The sequence below is a fragment of the Lissotriton helveticus genome, chromosome 6 (assembly GCF_964261635.1).
Source record: "Lissotriton helveticus chromosome 6, aLisHel1.1, whole genome shotgun sequence".
Lineage (NCBI taxonomy): Eukaryota > Metazoa > Chordata > Amphibia > Caudata > Salamandridae > Lissotriton > Lissotriton helveticus.
Window position 1 is genome coordinate 1752387071 of NC_136067.1, and position 21901 is coordinate 1752408971.

Below are 21901 nucleotides of genomic sequence, written 5' to 3' on the forward strand. Positions count from 1 at the left end.
ACCGAGACTCCCATTCCGACGACGGGGAATGATACAAAAGCATGGGAATCTATGAAAGTTACCAATACTGGGGAACCAAAGTTACAGGTAAGTAACTTGTTTTCTTCTCCATGAGTTCGGAGGGGCTGGGCAATGGTTGATGTGCTTGGATCCCCACTGCCAGAGCCGATATCTCAAGCTGCCCCGAGAACAAGGCAGAGCCCTAAGATGGCAACCATGTCCTGAAAAAGAAAACACCAGCCAGTGCTCTGTTCTTGAGGAAATTATCTGGCAGGAAGGTGTGTCTGGCCTCTTCGGGTCTTATACGCCTTCAGGGAGCGCACAAATGCCCATCGTAAAGGGCCCATCCAGAAGCACTGTTGGCGCTGGTCTTGACAAGAGCCGGCTGACTGCAGAGGCTTTATTCTGTTGGTGGAGGCCCATGGGTGAGCTGGCGTGAGGTGGAGTTGGAGGTGGCAGCAGAGGCAGTCATTGGAACCTGTGAGTGCTGCAGCTAAGAAGTGGCAGCATGAATAAGAGGAGTACCAGAACCAGCTGCTACCCTTGAGTGCTGACGAGCTGGCAGACCCTCGACCAGCAGGGTAGTGGCCAGGGTGCAGAGGTAAGGAGACACACTGGAAAGAGAAGGCGAGTGTAGGAACTGTACTCAGGAAGCCAAAACCAGCACTAGACCTCTGCTTATCCTATGGTATCGCCATTGCTGCCCACTGAAGGCTGAGCTCTTTCCTGGGTATCAACCATTGGGTAGAATAGCCGGTGAGGTGGCCTGGGGGAACACCACTTCAAGGGAACACTGCTTCATCCCTGGCAAATGTTACTGCAGGGCCAGAGTGCAGATACTAGACATATTACTGAGCCAAGAGGTTGTCTTGGCTGCTTCTAGATTGTTTGCCCCTAGCCGATGAAGGCCAGACATGACCTAACTTGCTCTCCCCTTAACTATCAGCAGCCTGAACAATGACTTGGAGTGACAAGATGACTCCAGACAAGGGTCAAATATAGAGCATTCTTTGGACATTTGGTCAAAGCTATCCCAAGTGAAAGAGGACATCTGCCAGAAGGACAAACCAGTGACCCCCAGAGGAAGTACCAGTAAACAGTCAGACAAAGAAGCTAATTAGGCACTGATAACCCACCAATATTTTGTAGGGTTATTAACACGCCTCAAGGAGAACCTGGTGTTACAGGGATTCTGTGCAAACACAGAACTGTGCACAAAGACTTAGCACCTCGGTGAATGAGGGTGTGCAAAAACTCACCTTATTACCCAAACTCCCATACCAGACTAGCAATCAGTGTCACATTAGCTCTTCGTCCTATAGCAAAGAAACCAATGATTAGACAACCTAGAACATGCGACTTAGGACCATCTCAGGAATGGTGGGAAGTGAGAACACTCTTTTGTTATACAGTCATACCAGTCCACAACAGGAGTAAAATAGAGACACGATAAGGTTAAAATATTTATTTTAACGATGTGATCCCAAGCGCAGTATTTTAATCAACATAAGCATACATATGATTAAGAATAATACGGTCAGCATGGTTACAATTCCATAAAATACAAAAGGAAGAATCTTATTATAATGATAGTGCAAACAGGTGATAAAAGCGCCTATTGAAAGCACTTTCCCTATCAAGGAACTATGTATTATAAAACTATAGAAGGTCTCTGGAGTATTCTTTAGTTGAACCCCATTTACCTCTCCGCTCAGTAAGTGTGAATTACATCAGGATAGGTTAGTCTCTCTGCATGCCTGGAATCTCCCAAGTGTGTTCTATTCTGGCAAGTGTGCTATGATAAAGGCGCCAGAATCCTACTCGGCTTGCAGCTGCCAAATTGTTGTGTCTAGAATGTGTTACACGAACACGCCAAAAAACAGGCTCGCACTTTATAATAACCTTGGCGGCTAAGCACTCACTGTACAGACTGGGGACACGATGTATGTCTAGAGATGTCGAAAAACAAACCTTTTCCCATGTATAGACCTTCGTGAAAGCTAAATCTGCGAAAAACAGCTAAGCAGTGTCGTGTGCAAAAAAGCAGTAATAAGAAAAATGGCGTTAAAACTCCTAATAAGCCATGCTAACTTAACATGTACGCAGAAAGGGGCCCATAAACCATACGACACTGGGACATCTCCAGATAGACATTAACAAAGAGCTCATGAGACACCAAAAAAGGGTGTCAGTTACTACAGGAGTGCTTCTCCTTGCTGAGAGAGAACAAAGATGAGCAAGCCGAAGAGTAGGAATTCATTACACAGGAAATTCTACAGCTACAAGAACAACTTATACTGCTTCAGGGGCAATTAGAGGACTTGGACAACAGATTCTGCTGCAACAACATCAGACTCTAGAGGTCCAGGCCAGAAAAAAACGATTATCACCTGGTAGAGTTTGTGCACTCAATTGTGAAGGATTTACTGGGGCCTGACACCACCCCCCCAGCCTGCAGCTATCAAATTGCATTGAATGCACTAGGCCCAAATAAGTACTTCCTCCCATCTTCCCTGATGTCCTCATAAGAGTCCACATATATGTCCTAAAAGAAAATAACGTCACATTGGTGCAACAGAAATGGGTCGTAAGCGTGGAGCAAGTACATGTCCCAATCTACCGAACCCTATCAAAGCCTTACAAGACCATACAAAAGAAGAGATCTTAAATCCCTAATGGACCATTTACAAAAGGTAAATATCAAGGACTGCTGGGGCCATAATTTTCACCTCATCTTCCAGCAACAAGGCAAGATTTTCTCCTGGACAGAGGCTGCTATAGCCAGAATTTCAAGTCGAGGAGCATAAACTGCTGGAAATACAAGCAGTGATACCAGCAAAGAAGTCTCATGCAAGACGTTGGAGCAGAGTTGGAGACACTCTGATGGATCGAAGGCCCTCACCTGAAGACACTAAAAGAAAAAGAAGTGACTTGATTAGCACCTTCAAGACAGTGAGCAAATGACCAATTGGAATTGGGAGTCCAGTACTCAGAGGGAACCCGGCTCCGAGCATGACTATCAGCAGCAATGACATGATGGTGTTGAGGTGCCGGGGAAGATATTGGATGAAGGGGTTGGGGAGGGGGGGCAGGAGGGGGGCTGATCTTTTGTAAATCCCTGTAGGATATGTCTACTGGAAATCGTTATGTAAATTGGTTGTACTCTTCTTTGCAGGTTTCTGAGTCCTGGTGTTATGTGGCTTATGTTTAGTCCTCATTTTAGTATCTCATTTTATCCGTGCTGAAGTTGGTGAGGAGTTCACTTCCTGCCAGAATCATCACAGTACCCTGCTGTAACATGCAGTCCTGCTGTTCCCGAACTTCATCCTGAGAAGGAACATAGTTGTACACTCAGATGGAGGTGCATTCGTGGATGCGCTAACCCTGGTTTTCTGGCATTCAGTACCAAGGTATGTGGTTAGGTCATTCCAACAGGCCTGGCAGATGGATACTCTCGACATGCTCTCTTTAGCATAGAGGCTAGTAATAGATAGAAGTAACTTTCACAACATTATAAACAATTACAATGATTAAATTGTTTGTGTTTTTTTCACTATTCTAATAATGCTTATTACAGTAACGTGTCTTATCTTACTTACAATCGCAGTTCATGTTTTAAATACAAAGATTGGAGCTTTTCAATAAACTGTTGAAAATGCAATATTATATCTTTTCTTTGTGAACACTTTGGGCATGCAATGCATGCATACAAAAATGAAAGGGTTAGAACTGTTACCATGATTTCCTTGGGGAGTCAATTTCTAGGTTATTGACAACATCTATACCTCTGGAGGTTTAGGAGTTTAGATGCCGTACTGTGAGCTAGCCAAATAGACCAACATTTACTGAATATATAAGAATAGGTTTTGTTGTTCCATATACACAGACCTACTAGATTCGTAGGAACTGTAAAATACGGGATATTGAATTTCTATTTGGGATCACTGTACTACTCATTTTACTCGGACTTAATTAAGTGTAACATGCCACATTCATTTACTTCACCAGATATTGACCTATACCTTCAAGGTGATCTAACTCAACATATGGGGGTTAAACCTGTCTAATAAGAGGCACAAATTCTTGCATTAAATACAGCAACATGAACAAAACATAACATTCCTCCAGAAGACCCAATTGCTGCACAGGGACCTCTTTAGAATTAGGAATAGGAAGCACCCCATACCGCACTGAGCAACGGAACCCATTACAATGGCAAAGGGGGCGATGTTAAGGTAAAAATAGTTGGCAGGTGAGAAGTGACAGTAGTGAGAAATCTTAAGGGGGGGCATCATAAAGGTACAAGTGATGGTCTTCCACCATCTACATAAATATCTAAGCCCCAAACACTGGACAGCATCACTATTGGTACATTTATGTAGGGACAGGAAAAAGGAGATTCCGGAGGAGTCTGCGACTTAGTATGGAATCCCTACTTTGGTAGGAGCAGTACGGGAAGCCAAGCGACTGGGAGTAAGCTCCTGTCAAAATCAGCTTTGGAGAATTCCTGGCACATACTGCACCCAAATATTAGGGACTTCTCTCTCTCCCTTGTCCACTGAATCTACAAAAGGATCGATTTATGTTCCTGACCCTAATGCACAGAATAATATCTGCAGCTATTTCAGCAATCAGATCCTGGCCATGGTGAAATTACCTCGGACATGTTCGCTTGTGTGACTGGGAGCCCACAGGTGAATCTCTGCTGAAGTGTTCAGAGACTTTGTAATGCAGCAGGAGCTGACTCAGAGGATCACAGTCTTCTTTACAGGCAATATGAAAGACAGCACCTCACTATTTCCAAAGAGAAGAAAAGGGAAAAATACACAAAAGGGAAAGAAGAAAGAGAAAGAGGGAAACCCAGTCACAAAGGGAGAAAGCAGGAACCTGCAAGAGCGAGATAAAGGGGCATGGAATGTCTAGTAGTTGATTAAAGTGCCATGAGGTGGATTTCAGACTACAAATGCTAGGTATTCTGTGTGCCAACATTTAATCGCACTGTCCATTTGCTTCCGAGCAGAGCACTGGAACCAGCATTCATTCTTTTACAAGTTAGGCACTGGCTGAGAGGACACTGTTGAAACTGAGCTGTACTATCTATGAAGGAGCAATAATGTACAGACCCTGTTGACAATGCAGTTAAAAGTGCAGAGAAGTCAGAGATTTGTAAAAAAAGATAACAATTGAGAATGGGAATGTTGCAATAACATACCCAAAAAATGAATTTATAAAATTCTTCATAACTTTGTTCTCTCAACATATACAAGATGACACAAAGATTAATAGTATTTGCAGTGCTGCATTGTGTTTTCACAAACATGACCCTGCCCCAATAGAAACAGTCCAGCTTGAGCTGTTAAGCCAGGTCTTCTCTGTATCGGAGCACAAGCAACCCAAGACCGATTTTGTCCTGATGTAAAGCCCTAAGTGGCCAAGGCTATGCCTAGACGTGGGTGCATGAGCAAGACGGATTTGAATATGGCTGGGTCTAATCTGAGGAGGCATGGTCGGCAAAATAACAATGGGTTGGATTGATACCTAAAGTAATTTACAGTGGCTAGACTAATAATGCAAGCATCCCCCTATCACCTTTTGTATGTTTGATTTAACGATGCAAGTGGTCATGGGTATGTCCAGATGTGGATCCCTTGCTCACTGTGCCACTCAAACCAAACTGCACTCAACTGAAGAGCCCCAATCAGTGTGAAACCGGTCTTGGATTGCTTGTGCTCTGGTTCAGAGAGGGCCTGGCTTGGCAGTTTGACTGACCTGTTCCCATTGGAGCAGAACTTAGACTAATTTGAAAATATCTGGGCTGAACCTGAGGTGGCATGGTGGGTAAAAGAATGATAGGTTTGACTGCTACCTGGGTGATTGCCAGTGGGTAGACTTATTGCTAGCATCCTTCCATCATCTTTTGTGTGCTAGGCTGACATAGCAGTTTAAAACTGTACTATAAGCTGCAATCGTAGGCCCGATACAGGTTTTAAAGTCCTACTTTAGTGAGTGGTACAGTGTGTACTGTAGGTCCACTAGATGCATTTTTTTTACATGGGATTAAAAGTAAATGAAACGTGCCAATCAAAGCGTAGGGCAATTTGACCATGTTTTAGGGAGAGAGCACCCTGAGCCCGTCAGCTGATGTGCTCACTAGCATCTGTTTTCAGCATCCACTTCCACCTTGATACTGGCTCTCACTTTGTCAAGATAGCTTGAAGTTCCTATTCTTCCCAGGCATATTTTCTCCTTTATTAATGTCATGGGTACACAAAGCCCAGGGCTTAGTGAGAATGGAAAGGCAAGGTGCCCCAAAAAATGGCAGCAGTCACTTGGTTTCTCTGGGGTCAGAGTAGGGGAATGGTTGATTCTTTCAATCAACCCTTCCTGCCCCCTGAAAGATAAGAGGGTGTGGAGAGGTTCACTCTCCTCTTAAGCTCAGTCGTCTGTTACCAGGAGCATGATAACCTCAGACCTCACAAGCTGGGACTTGAGGCGGTTGACATGCAGGACCCTCAAGGTGTTGATCACGGTTTGTAGGCCTACAATGTAGGAGACCTCCTCCTTGCACTCCTTCACCCCATGGGTCCTATACCGCCAGTAGGGTCTAGAGTTCATCTGGGTCAAACACCCACACTTTTTGGTCAGGCTGAAGCTCAACTAGAGTTTCATAAACCCCTGACTGTCTTCCAGGTTCTTCATAACCTTGTACCAGAAGTGCTGGCCACTGCAGGTGCTGACAACATCCTCCGAGGTATAGGTTACCTAGTGGCATGATCCACCAAGACCAGGGTGAACCTATTGCCCAGGGTAGTCTTGGGGTACAAGGGTCTCACAACGTTGATGCCCACCCACTTAAAGGGAATGCCTAAGACAGGAAGGACAGTCCTTTACTTTCCATTGGCCTGGCATGTAGGACAAGATCTACAGAATACTGCTGAGGTCATTCTCATTTTGGGCCAGTAAAAGTGGGTGTAATGCCTTGAAAAGGTCTTGTATTGACCCAGAGGTCTAGCCAGGAGTATATCATGAGCCCAGCCCATTAGGAAGGCCCTGTAGCACTGAGGGACCACCAACACACAGGATGTCCCATGCTCAGAAACCTTCATCTCTCTATATAGAAAGTATTTCTCCCAGTATATCAGGTGATCACCAGAGGTGTTACCAGCAGCCTGGGCCTTGACCTGCCACATTAGGCCCTCAAGAGTATTCCACTTCTTCACTGCTTTGCAGAATTTCTCCCTGGTGGGCTCTCTCTCAGCTCGCAAACCAACCAGCTCGGATAAATTTCCCAGAGCAGCAATGTTCTCTCTCTGTAGTCTCCTGGGTGTCGCTCTCTGGCTCAGCCTCATCTCGGACTGTGGGAGATTTAGAGGTCAACTTCCTATGACCTTTGCCCTTCCTCATTTCGGCAGACACCAGGGCTATTTTCCAGGCTCCTTGTTCTCTTGACATTCCTTTGGCACTATCTCCTTGTCACCCAGGGACAGCAAGGCTTTCTCTGCACAACCTTCCGTGCTAACTGGGTCAACCTCCACCTCAAGCAATACACTAGGCATCCCCGGTGTCTTTCCACCACTGGGGGGGTAGCACCCTCTTGGGGCATTTGGCACTCCCCTTATGTACCCATACTTGCAAGACTCATAGTATTTTGGGGGAGAACTTCCCTGAGGACCTCTTTTCAGGGAACCCATTCTTCTTTTGGTCAGGTTGGGACTGGAAATCCTTTCCCTTGAGAACTGCGTTCATGGGCCATGAGAGAACTTTGTTTTTATTTTGTTTCTATCATCTTTCCTCTGGTGAGGGCTTTGCCCACCTTTTTAGTGATTCTCCCCCTCCTGTGATAGGTATTTGGACACTCTGGTGTTGACCGAAAGGTCAGCCTCCTAGTCAAGCTCTCTAGGTAAAGTGATCTTGCTTTCAATCAGTGTTGGAAAAACTCTGTAAGGCAAGTACTGAGCATGTGCTCTCTCAACATCAGGTCATACAGCTTATTAAAATCGCTCTCTTTGTTGCCTCGCAACCAACCACTCAGGACCGTACTGTAGTAATCGAGGAACTCCACCCAAGACTAGTTTGCCAGCTTCTGGTTGTCTCAAAATCTCATTGTGTACTTCTCTAGGGCATGCCCAAACTTGGTGATAAAAAATAGTTTCCACGAGTGCATACCTAACTTGGGGCCCGATGTAGGTAATCCCAGATTACCGATTCTTAAATACCGAATCATACCGATTCGGTATTTAAGAACTGGCAATCGGGATGTAGGTAATTTACCGATTTAATTACCGAATCGGTATGAATCGGTAATTACCGAATCGGTATTTACCATTCATTCCTATGGGCCTGGAGGCCCATAGGAATAAATGTCAATTACCGAATCGGTAAATACTGATTCGGTAATTGGGGGAAACATTGAAGGGTGGCAGGGTGTCACTTTGACACCCTGTTGCACCCCTCAATTGTGCATGGGTGCACATGTTGCAGACATACATGCCCTTAGGGCATGTATGTCTGCAACATGGCACTGTTTAAAAAGCAAAAAGAATGCTTTTTAAAGGGTTTTCATTATTTACCACCAACTTCTAGTTGGTGGTAAATAACGAATTCTTAAACCCCTGTAGCACTGATTACAGTGCTACCTACATGTCAAAATACAGATTCGGTCATTTTACCGAATCGGTAATTTACCGATTCGGTAAAATTACAGAATCTGTATTTTAACATGTCCCTACATCCCAAACTCCAAATACCGGTCGGTAACAGACGAAATCGGCCGTTACCGACCGGTATTTGCCTTCCTACATCTGGCCCTTGGTCTCCTAACTCTAGTGTTCGCACGGTATTTCTCCCCACTGTAGGCATGTGTTTCTAGAGACTATCCCCAATCCTATTCTGGGGCCCTATGCATCCTCAGGGCTACCTCAGGGGCAAAAAAACATTAATCAATGTTATCCCTTAACACATAGCTAGCATCATGTCTTGGGGAATGCGGACCCTCACATCTGCAGTAGACACAGAAATTATGCCACCACCATTACTGTTGGACCTTGTACATTGCTTGGCTTTGAGGTCCAGCTCCTTCAGACTCACCTCCTGTGCCAACAAGATTATTTTCTGCTCGGAGGCTCTTTCAGGTTTCTTTTGCTATGTCAAAATTTCCGGTAGGAACAATCTTCGAATGCCATCTTGGCAGCTGCCTCCTCCTTAGCAGACGCTGGATTCAATTTGGCCAGCACCAGCGTGAGCTCACTCAGCCTTCCTCTCGTCAAGTTCCTCAGGTTGCAGGAGCACACACTCCTCCATGTCCTGGCAGGGGACTGTAGGCAAGTAGTTCGCCCTCTCCTTAGGATGTTGAGGCTCTATGCATGTGGCCAGACCATTTCCTTCCTACTCGTCCTCATCTATGTCCACCCCATCCTCAGACTCATACTTCTCCTGCCTATTTGTGGTGTTTTGTATCCTCTTGACTTCCTCAAAGGAGATGAGGCTATCTGGAGGTTGACCTTAGTAGCTGGAGGCGATTTTCTTTAGCGTTATGGTTTGTGTGACCTTTATATTTTGTCTTTCATCGTCTCTCTTCATAAGCGTAGGTCTCAGGTACCTCTACAGGGGACTGGTAATCAGTGTTGTATGCAAGTGTCAATTTAACGTTGTTGAAATATTGAAGTTTATTGGTCAATTGATGTGGTTTTCCTGAGGGAGCAGAAAACTTTTTGTTTGGCCATCTGGGAGTTGTCTGTGGTCCTAGTGAGCGTATTCCTAATTTATAGATGTAAGTTTAAACAAGATGAACCCACTGAGTGCATGGTGTGAGCAAGTGTGTCATGGACGGCACACAGATAAACTGGGCACATCTAGACAGAAATTATGATACTGGCCAAAAATCGCATGCAAGTAAATATATAAGAGAAAAGCACGTTGACTGTTTTGCAAGCGACAGAGAGGTCACGTTACAGGAAGATAAGCACGCCCTACCCAATCCAACCCACACATGATATTGTACACTGAGTACATGATTACCATATGAGGGCTGTAGCCAAGACAGAAAACAGATTAATAGATTTTAAGAAGTGATTTAGAAGTGTGGTGTTATTGTGCTGCTAAAAAGCACACGACACTTCTTTGGAAATGACAAACTTGTGGCTATTCACAAGATCAACATTTCCTTTTTTAAAATATCAATAAATGTCCCCTAAAGATTCATAAATTCAGTCTTAATAAAAAAACAGAGATCTTTAGATCGTCTAGTTTTGATGGCCATAAAGGAGAAAACAACTGCTTCAATCGGCAGTTTTAAATCTTTCCATTCAGTACGAGAACAAGCAAAGTGTTAAATGCAGAAATGTGTGGTATTTTGAACAGCAATGCAAATGTCCTCCATCTTAGTGAAGAAGTAAGAATTAACTTAACATACATGCTCACCAGTAGAGGTCACTCCAGGGATCAGTAATGCATTTAGCCAATATTTCATAACTGATTTTGATGGATTCAGAGCTGTGTTGATTTGCTATTGAGGATACATCCTTTCAATTTATCTAAGGTATTGCATAGTTCAACATACATTAACATATATTAAAGCAGGGCACTCAGATGGATAATCAAACTATTGCTCTGTAGTCACGAGTTGATAGCTCTTAAGATTAGTAACTAATTTTTGGCACATTTATAGGGGCCATCTCATCATGTATACTATTTGCAATTTGCTTAGACTGACTTGTCATGTCATGGCTCTGACTCTATTTGCTGAAATTTTGTAGACTGGAATGAAAGTATGCAGCTTAAATAATAATAATACCTTTATTAATAATTTGGGGTTTCACAGGTTTCTTAATGACAATCACAACCTTGGACTAATGCACAGTGATGTCTTCAAGGGTGCAACAGGACCAAATCGCTTGTAAGTACAACAGTGATGATAAACATTTGCTTTCTCAATCTCCTGTTTGAAAGTAATCTGTTTTATATGACACTAGAGAACAAGTGCTCAGTAGAATCTATGTGAATTACATTAGCCTTATATACATTCCTGGAAGTCATAACCGCAGTCCTACTGTATTCTACACAACCGCAGATCCGCTTCATAGCAATGACGCCTCCTGTAAACTTGACCTCTTGAGCATGCCTGACAAATGGTTAACCGATGCATCCCATAATTATTATGGACGCGCTCCAACCATCTCTCATTCAACTACAAAGCAAAGGTAAGTCTGAAGTAGACTTGGATTTATAATAAAGATTCAATCCAATATAGATACAACATTGCAATGTCTCAAAGTAGAGCTGAAATCCTCTACCTTTGTAAGAAAGTGACTCAAAGACATTTTATACTCACTAGGGAAAAACTGCACAGTCGTTGAAGAATGCACTGATCATGTTATGACCCTTCTGACATTATCTTTATGGATGACTTGAATCTTCAACCCAGGCGTACCAAGGACTGATCCTACCCATTCCCTTCCTGGAAAACAAAAATGTACCTTCCTTCTGTAACACCTTTTCTGATAGAGGCTTTATTTAACCGCAGATTCCTCACCTTTTGAATACCTCCGGCTATCAGATTGGATTCGAAAACATTTGCATAGCAATTACCTCCCATATCGGCAGGTGGCGTCATGTAAGTTCATGGCACCTTGTGTCACTCTGTGACTCGGGACCATTATATACAGGTCACCAGCTCATGCGGGTGTCAGTTTCTTACTGCAGTCTGTCTCTGCCAACAGACGTGGAGCCTTAAGAAACCATCATTAAAATAGTGTGCAGACTTTCAGTATGGAAATCTTATTTTATATATATATATATATATATATATATATATATATATATATATATATATATATATATATATATATATATATATATATTCCAATACCAGAAAGAAAATCGCGGCACACTTCTCAGTTTTCTCGCAGTTATTTATTCAAACGTGATGCAACAACTCCTACGCGTTTCGAACCGTAGTTCCTGTTCACGGTAGTATTAGTGATTGGTCCCTTTTCCATTTTTACATTTATACCAGTACACACCCCTATCATTTTCTGGGGCATGATGGGACTTGTAGTTTCAACATTTAAATAGCCCAATATGCATTTCATCATACATTACACAATATGGGCCGTGCACGTTAGCGAGGACTGTATCTTGTTACTGCATAGAAAGCGTGCCTAAATTAAAAGGACCCAGCGCTTTCTTGACGCTCGTGAGGCACACGTGCGTGTTAAATCCAAACTCAACGTACCTGAGAGTTGATTTGATGCGTAACTTTAGACTTAATGTCAATTTACAATTTTGGGGCTGAGTGCCCTACGTCCCCGCTATGTGCATAGAACCATGTTGTGTGTGTTCATGTAATCATTGGCTGTGAGTTCCCATACCCAAACAGTTTCGGTCTGTCACTGGAAACAGTTGATTATTAGTACAGTTATGATTTTTAAATAACAGTTATCTTCTGTAGCAGATATACGGGCATTTGCAAGATTGTCAGTATTACAACTTTATAAATGAACGTATAGTTCTTCATCGCCGTTCAAGCCAGCCGGCTGCTTGGTTCTGAACCTTATGATTAGTTTTGATTCTAATCGTCTTAGTTTTTGTGTACGGTTTCCCCCTCTTTCATGCTGTTGAATTTATTGGATTTATTTACCGGCCGGTCCCGGTTGGAGAAGAGCCCTACCACAGAGAAGTGGTCCAAGCTACAGTCACATGGCACACAGCAGGAATTGGCAGGCAAGGTCGTTTTTCAGGATGTTATGTGCAGCGCAGATTTGATTGAACATTTTCCAAACCCACTTGGGCTTTAATTTTGAAGTATTATTTCACTCTGGGAGCAGCTCACTGGAGCGTGATTTATTGAACTACGAGCACCAGCAGGCTCCGGGGGCGCCAACGCCCACTGGAGCAGGTGCTAATCATTTAAAGACTCTGAAAGCTCCATACAGAGTTTACAGAAGCCTCTGAGGAAGTGCTCAGGGGAGCATGAAACGCGTCAGGCTTGTAAATAGCATGGACTCTGTTTGCATCTTACTACGCTGTTTTCCTGATAATTAAAACGAAAATTACAGAACCTACCTGAATGCTGGCTCTTTAAAATGGGACAACCCTTTCGTTGGAGATATATATATATATATATATATATATATATATATATATATATATATATATATATATATATATATATATATTACCTACTGGCGGTCGCCAGTAGGTATATATAGTTAGGATTTTTTCTCTATGGGATTTTTGAAAATTCTATGTCGAATAACTTTGGCGTTTGAAGACGGAATTGAGTTGGTATTTTACCAATTCAAAGCTGTAATATTGTGCCTGGAGTGATAAATGGCTTTTGTTATTTGACAGCTCGGCAAGGACTGCACTGTACTAGTCCTATGCTTAAAGACTTTGCTGTTTAAATGGCGAAAGACTTTGTCATTTTCTATCTCGGCATGGATAGCACTGTCTAATCCTATGCTTAAAAACTTTGATAGAAAAACAGACATTTGAGGTGAGCAGATCTAGAGTGTCGCTGGTGTTGAGAGTGCTCTAAAAGGAGCTGCTTTCCACCTAAACTGAGACCTACCCAGAGTTCTCTCCTTCTTTTTTGCATAATTTATGCGTCACTCTATGCCTGAAAGGGTTTTGTTTTGACTTAATACTGGGTGCTCCATTGTGTCTGGACAAAGCTATACCTCTCTGAAGAGCTGTAATTAGAGCGAAACACTGTGTCAGGGGTTGCTTTTAATCATTTCAGGTTGGCTTGAGTTGGTATTTTACCAATTCAAAGCTGTAATATTGTGCCTGGAGTGATAAATGGCTTTTGTTATTTGACAGCTCGGCAAGGACTGCACTGTACTAGTCCTATGCTTAAAGACTTTGCTGTTTAAATGGCGAAAGACTTTGTCATTTTCTATCTCGGCATGGATAGCACTGTCTAATCCTATGCTTAAAAACTTTGATAGAAAAACAGACATTTGAGGTGAGCAGATCTAGAGTGTCGCTGGTGTTAAGAGTGCTCTAAAAGGAGCTGCTTTCCACCTAAACTGAGACCTACCCAGAGTTCTCTCCTTCTTTTTTGCATAATTTATGCGTCACTCTATGCCTGAAAGGGTTTTGTTTTGACTTAATACTGGGTGCTCCCTTGTGTCTGGACAAAGCTATACCTCTCTGAAGAGCTCTAATTAGAGCGAAACACTGTGTCAGGGGTTGCTTTTAATCATTTCAGGTTGGCTTGAGTTGGTATTTTACCAATTCAAAGCTGTAATATTGTGCCTGGAGTGATAAATGGCTTTTGTTATTTGACAGCTCGGCAAGGACTGCACTGTACTAGTCCTATGCTTAAAGACTTTGCTGTTTAAATGGCGAAAGACTTTGTCATTTTCTATCTCGGCATGGATAGCACTGTCTAATCCTATGCTTAAAAACTTTGATAGAAAAACAGACATTTGAGGTGAGCAGATCTAGAGTGTCGCTGGTGTTGAGAGTGCTCTAAAAGGAGCTGCTTTCCACCTAAACTGAGACCTACCCAGAGTTCTCTCCTTCTTTTATGTATATATATATATATATATATATATATATATATATATATATATATATATATATATATATATATTACCTACTGGCGGTCGCCAGTAGGTATATATAGTTAGGATTTTTTCTCTATGGGATTTTTGAAAATTCTATGTCGAATAACTTTGGCGTTTGAAGACGGAATTGGATGAAATTTTCAGGAAAATGGCACATTTTGTTTCTGAGCAGCCCTTGAAAATTTGGGGGGGTTTCGTCAAAGGGGGGGCCGAGAAAAAAGGGGGGGTCCCAAAACGTGTTTTTCCCATGCAATTTTCCATAGGGCGGTTGGCCTCACTTTTAGCTCGAACGGCTGAATGGATTTTCACGAAACTTGGCAAAATTGTAGGTACTGGTAGCCCGATGTGCCTTTGCTAGGTCTCAATATATGTGCTCCAGTGGATTTTGAGAAATTAACGTTCAAAAAAAAATATATATATCTGTAAGCGCGCTCCGGGCAGCGCCCCGGTTCGCGTACTTAACGCGTAACGGAACTTCGCGAAGCGAAGCTGATTGGCTCTCCGGTGTCTGTCAACATTCTAAACAGTCCGGAGCGGCCGCCATCTTGTCTCTCGGTAGGATCGAGAGACAAGAGGAGGCCAAAACAAAGGGGGAAATGACCATAAGGGGGCATAGTAGATCCTCCCTGACCCCCTAGGTTTGATGTGGAGGCTTTAAAAGGGCCCCGCGGAGCAAAAAAAAAAAGCGTACTATAAGGAAAAGAGAATGATAGACTATGATATTTTGAAATATTGTATGTTTATTGATTGTTCTTTTTTTTATTTTTTTTATTTTTTTATTTAAGTAGCAGTATTTATGATTATTAAATATAAATTTATTTTTGTGATTGTGCACAGTATACTATAAGTCTGACTTTACATTATAATCAATTTGGTACTAGTTTATGAATTACATATAAAAATGATTAAAGACTCAAACAATTTTTGATTATTAAATATACATTTATTTTTCTGATTCTTTTTCAAAATTCAATAGAACGTCTAACATTTGACTGTCTGATATGTCTTCTTTTTCACTGAACATAACTTCCCACATTTGACCGTCCTGATAATGAAGTAAGAAATCCACAGATTCTACACATTGTAGAAGTTCATGGTCCCGTGATTCATCCATTAATTCCAAGTCAATGGGTTCAATGATTTCCTCATTGTTAATCTCTAGGACAATTTCAAAGGAAACGTTCTGTTCTCCTTGCATTTTTGTGCTGAAATTTGCATAAAAAATAAATATATCAGTAGAGATAGGGCACTGTTGGGTTTAAGTTCAGACAGGTACTTTTCAGGCGTGAAGTAGTACTATTAAAAAGTGCCTGTGAAAAAGCCTAAGTAAATTCATAATTATACCACAGAAACCTAAATCAATCCATAATTATAATAAACAAGCCTTTCTCAATGTCTAACTGTTACAGAGGGATAGCATATAACTATCTGAAAATGTTTTCAAATTTATAAAATAACATCTTACCTTTTAAAAACAAGTTTAAGTTGTCAGTGAAAATGATTTTGCAATGTGGTTCAGGAAATAGTAGTCAAAATGGCTGTGTTTCTCTCTCTTTCTTTATATATATTCAGGTACATACCCAATCAAATGTCAGGTAAAAAAAAGTAGAAAATGAAAGTAACATTTTAATTGGTTGTCAATTCCAACACTTCAGATGTGTTTGTGAAGTAATTTACCTCAGGGTATTTAGAGAGGTCTACAGGCTAAATGGCTAAATGGAATTCCAATCAAATTTGTGAAAATGGTAGGGATTGGTATGTAGTATGAGCTAATCTATATTTGGTGAAAGTGTCTCCAGTGGTTTTTCTGTGAATTACTTTCCCACCTTTTTTGAGCGAACGCTTCCCGGTGCGCGCCCCGGTACGCGAACCGGCAGCGTTACGGGAGTCCTCCATTTTGTGTTTCGGTAGAATTGAGATACAAGATGGAGGGCAAATAATGTTCAGAATGGGTAGAAGGGGGCACGGTAGACGTATCCTGACCCCCTAGGTTTTCTGAGAGTAGCTGAGGAGGACCATATGTGCAAAAAAAAAAACATTTTTTTTAAAATTTTCGCGCGGTTAGCGTCCGGTGCGCGTACCGGGTAGCGCTCCGGGGAGCGTACTTTGGTGAAAATTAGTGGAAAAAGTTAGAGTAAAATAATTGTGAGTCATCAGATGTAGGGTAGCTCTGAAAAGAGCTTTTGGGTCCTGTGGCTGATGTAGGTACTTACAAGTAGGTACCAATGCACAGTCTTAAATTGAGGATGAAAATTCTGTTCCCCTCATCTGAGAAGTGAACTCCATCTGCTCTGTAGATATCTTGCATGTAGTAACGCAAGTTATTGTTGTAGATGGAGCCCATTCCATGGTCTCTCATGTAAGCTGAAACAGACTTATTTACATGCTTCCTCGATTTCTCAATTTGTGGACAAAATTGGTTGGACCACTTCCATTTCTGTCTTTGGCATATATTTGAATATACCAAGGCAGTTTGAGGTAATAGTGCCATCAATTGCTCAAAGGTGTCCTTTAAAAGCATTTCCAGACCTACCCCAGTCAAAGTGCCCAAGTCATTTCCTCCACAGTGCACAATTAACAGGTCAGGTTTTGGCAAATGCAAAAAGGTTTTCACCAATGGTATCAATTGGTGACATCTTAATCCTCTGTGACCAATCCAGTTGATTTCCACATTTTGTAAATTGAGATTGTGTAAATTTCTGCTATCAGCATACCTTTGAGCCCAGTGGATGTAACTATGTCCAATAATCCAGACAGAAAACATGGTGAGAGGAGGTTCTGCTGCCTGTCAGATGAAGTATGAGAATGAAATGGCAATTGAAATATTAGGAGTATGTAATGAAAAAAACTGTGGAGTTTCTGTGCTAATGATTCAGTAGCAGTGATTGGTGGATTTTGATTGCTGAAAACAGAAAGTTAGGGTGCATGGATGAGTTCTTTGAAAGATGTAATTTGAATGGTCAAGAAAAAATCATTTTATGAAAGATTGCACTGGATATGCAGGTGTACTGAGAGTTCAGAGTTCAATTGAAACATTGTTGTGTGAACTTGCAAACATGAGAGGTCTTTCAGGAGGTGGTTGCTATGGAAAAAAAGGCAGAAAGGGCAGAGGGGGGAAGGGTGTTGATTTGAAAAAAATGAGGGAAGAGTTTTGATTGGGTGACATGAGAGATATGTGTGATGAATTACAGCATTTCTGTGCCATTGATGGTTGCAGCCTCTGGAGTGCATACCTTTTGCTCTGCTGAAGACAAATTGGTGTGTGTCTGAGACTGTTTTGAAACTCAAAAAGTATTTGCTAAGGTGAGAAAAGATTCATTTAATTTAAATAGAGAATAGTATGCTTTAAGGAGAAATTTATGAAGAAAGTTGTGTATTTAAAATGTTGCTTTGTGTCAAGTGTTTTACAAATAGATTTTGTTTCTTTGAGTTACATAGCCATGTTACATAGGCATGTTAAAAGTGACGCAAAAATGGTGCAAGGGCCTTAAAAAAACGCTTTCATGTGTCTTAGGGCATTTTAAGTCACTTCCCCTTGAATGTAGGTATATAATTGATTTACATGATGTGTTTAAAAACGTTTTTTGAAATCAATTAGGTTTCTTGATATGTACTGCTAGAGTTTCATAGGTTGCTTGGGGTATATTTAAAAGGCATTTGAGTCCCTTTGATGTTATTTTTCCCATTTTAATTTAAGACATTTCCTCGTGGTGGAAGGTCCTTGTAAATACGCCCCCATGTGTGCTTGGCAAATTTAGATTTTGATTCTTTGAGTTACATAGCCATGTTAAAAGTGACGCAAAAATGGTGCAATGGCCTTAAAAAAACGCTTTCATGTGTCTTAGGGCATTTTAAGTCACTTCCCCATGAATGTAGGTTTATAATTGCTTTACATGATTTGTTTAAAAACGTTTTTTGAAATCAATTAGGTTTCTTGATATGTACTGCTAGAGTTTCATAGGTTGCTTGGAGCATATTTACAAGGCCTTTGAGTCCCTTTGATGTTATTTTTCCCATTTTAATTTAAGACATTTCCCCGTGGTGCAAGGTCCTTGTAAATACGCCCCCATCTGTGCTTGGCAAATTTAGATTTTGATTCTTTGAGTTACATAGCCATGTTCCATACAGTGCTCACCTTCTGCGTAGTCTTTGATATGCTAGACTCCATCTGCACAATGAGATATCTAAGCAAAGGAAACACAGGTGATGTGATTGTGAAATGAGCAAAAGAAATTCCACATTTTTCAATTACATCACCTGTGTTTTCTAACATTACGAATCACATTGTGCAGATGAGGTTTAGGCCTGTCCAGGGACACAGAAGAGGTGTGGCCTTTGTTCAAGAGTGCAGTGGACATGACTCACTTCATTGGTAGGCCTGCACATGTATTATCTCCTCTGTACTCTTCAATAAGCCTACATTTCATCTGCAACCCTGAGTAGGCCTCACCTCAAACAAATCTCTGGATAGGCCTCAGCTTATCGTCATCCTGAATCAATCATTTAAAATGTTAGGGGCAGATTTATGATGGCCGTGCACCTCTTTTGCGCCGCTGTGCGTCACTTTTGTGACGCAGTGGTGGTGCAAAAGATTTGCTATGTTGCGACATATTTACAACTTGATGCATCTAGGCAGATGTGTCATGCTGTAAAGTCCTGTGCCACATGAAACCAATGCAGCAGTGATGCAAAAGATGCACCATGTTGCAAGACAGGCCTCACTTCATCTCCAACAAGATACCGTCAGTTTAAAATGTAAACATTTAGGACTGTGTAGGGGGCATGGAGAAGCTGAATCTTCTGTAAATGTCAAAATTGTTGTATACAGTGCTCAACTTCTGTGTACTCTTTGATATGCTAGACTGCATCTGCACTATGAGATACCTAAGCAAAGGAAACACAGGTGATGTGATTGTGAAATGAGGAAAAGAAATTCCACATTTTTCAATTACATCACCTGTTTTTCCTAACTTTACGAATGACATTGTGCAGATGAGGTTTAGGCCTGTCCACGGACACAAAAGAGGTCTGGCCTTTGTTCAAAAGTGAAGTGGACATGACTCACTTCATTGGTAGGCCTGCACATGTATTATCTCCTCTGTACTCTTCAACAAGCCTAAATTTCATCTGCAACCCTGAGTAGGCCTCACCTCAAACAAACCTCTGGATAGGCCACACCTTATCGTAATCCTGAATCAATCATTTAAAATGTTAGGGACAGATTTATGATAGCCGTGTGCCTCTTTTGCGCCGCGGTGCGTCACTTTTGTGACGCAGCGGCGGTGCAAAAGATTTGCTATGTTGCGACATATTTACAACTTGATGCATCTAGGCAGATGTGTCATCCTGTAAAGTCCTGTGCCACATGAAACCTGCGTCAGATTTCATGTGAGCGTTTTGTTGTAGGGTGGCCAGTCATTTGCATGAATCCCTGTAAAACTAACACAGTAAAATGAAGAAGATTTCACTGAGTCACATTTATGGCATTGCTGAATCAAATCCTTACGCCTGTTTGAAACAGCATCGCTGGACATGGTTAAATAATATCTGCAAAATGTTACTCTTGTTAAACAATTTTACAATTATAGTCTCTGAGATTTGTCTCTTACTCTGCAACATCTCATTGTTGTTCTCTTTCTTTAAAGATAACGACAACATCAAGCATGAGTGATAATGAGCAATCTGTTGATCTCGATATTATCATTGAAATTGTGATTGAAACATCAGTGGAAGTAGATCCCTTGGATGATTTAAATCCTGAGGATGATGAAGAACATGATGAGGATGCCGATTTGTCAGAATTGTATGACATAGGGTGGGAAGCTGACCTGCTTGAGCCTATGGAACTATAAACATTTATTTTTAAAAGTTAATGGAAATGAAAAGTAAACATGTAAACCGTTTAATTTAAAATTAAACACAACTTCAAAAACAGCTTGTGTGTAGTGTCTTTAATAAAATAGTCAAATATGCTCATAAAATTAGTTCAGATTCACATATAAAACAGCACAGGTCAAATGTAGAAGCATTCCATTTCTCTGCTACTATTTGTGACTACTAAATTTGCCAATGCACTAAAAATTATTGTATGTAAAAATGACAAGTAGTGTGTTAAATTTTTGACGACTGTTATTGATTTACTGTTTGCTAATAGTGGTTAATAACATTTTTAATTATATTTTACCACAGATTCAACTGCAGATCATTTCGAAAGTACATAATGCCATCTAAACAACGAAACCGAAAGGCTACAAAACATCAAAGACAGCAGCTTACTACATGCTTGCAGCAGTCCTCTACAATAAAAACTCGTCAAGTCACCAAGAAAGCTCCGGGTAAGACAACGAAATCATTCATAAGAAACATTTGTAGAAAAAAAAGTAGTACTACAGAAAATGTTTTAGTCCAGAAAAAGAGAACCAATTTAAATGGGAAGGAAAGGCCAATCAAAAATGTTACTGCTAGAGCAGGAGATAACTCTGTGCATGGTAGTAGAAGGAAAAATCAGTTTAGGGACATTCGTAGACGAATGTTCCGCAACAGGATAATTGGCAATTTGTTAAAAAATATTAAGAAAGGTCAACAGAAAGTGGTTTTTTATAAGAGAAAAAAAAAAGTTGAGAAAATTATTGATCAGGCATTTGAAATTAAGCGAAAGTTATTTATTTTGATAATCAATAGAATTAGGAAGCTAAACAAGGCAATTTATGATTTCAAAAGAAATAGTAGATGGAAGAGAACAGTTAATCGTAGTAATTTTTGTGAAGTTTTTTCAGGAGAATGGATGCATAGTTCAAGTTGTGAGGCATTTTTTAATGAGAAGAGTTATTTCCAGGATAATGATTTGGTGCATGCAGTTGACACCAGTGGTCGAGCTTATGAGGTGAAAGATGGTTGTCCAGTTGAAAAAGAAAAACTTGTGGCAACAGAGGCAGAAGAGGTGTTAGGTAATGAGGTTTTAGGAAGACGTCCTAAGGGACCAGTGTATACCTGGAAGTGTACTAGTATTTGCAGTGTGCGACAGGATTCCATCAATTTGCTTTGTGATTTTGTACGGACATTTAATAAGAAAACTTTAAAACAGAAAATGAAGTTGTTGCAAGAATTAGATCCTTGCAGAGTGAGAGAAGTGACAGGTTTGCATGGTCATTCACTGGCTTGTCTTTCCAGGAGAGTATGCCAGAGTGTTTTTCATCATTTCAGGATGCTAGCAGTGCATCATAATAAAGTGAGGAAATTAGTTAGAATGTTGTATTATGCTAAGAGTCCAGCAATTATGCTTAAACAATTATGCACTGCTCTTTTGCATGGTTCTGAAGTAGATGTGA

At 41.1% G+C, this 21901-nt stretch overlaps 1 protein-coding gene across 1 annotated transcript in view; it reads left to right on the forward strand.

Moving 5' to 3' along the window:
• LOC144763730 (lutropin-choriogonadotropic hormone receptor-like) overlaps positions 1–21901 on the forward strand; it is a 1068475-nt gene that overhangs the window by 811769 nt on the left and 234805 nt on the right. Inside the window, exon 8 of the mRNA XM_078649633.1 lies at positions 10820–10894. Within this exon, the coding sequence (XP_078505759.1) occupies positions 10820–10894 (75 nt within the window). The remainder of the gene's footprint in view (positions 1–10819; positions 10895–21901) is intronic.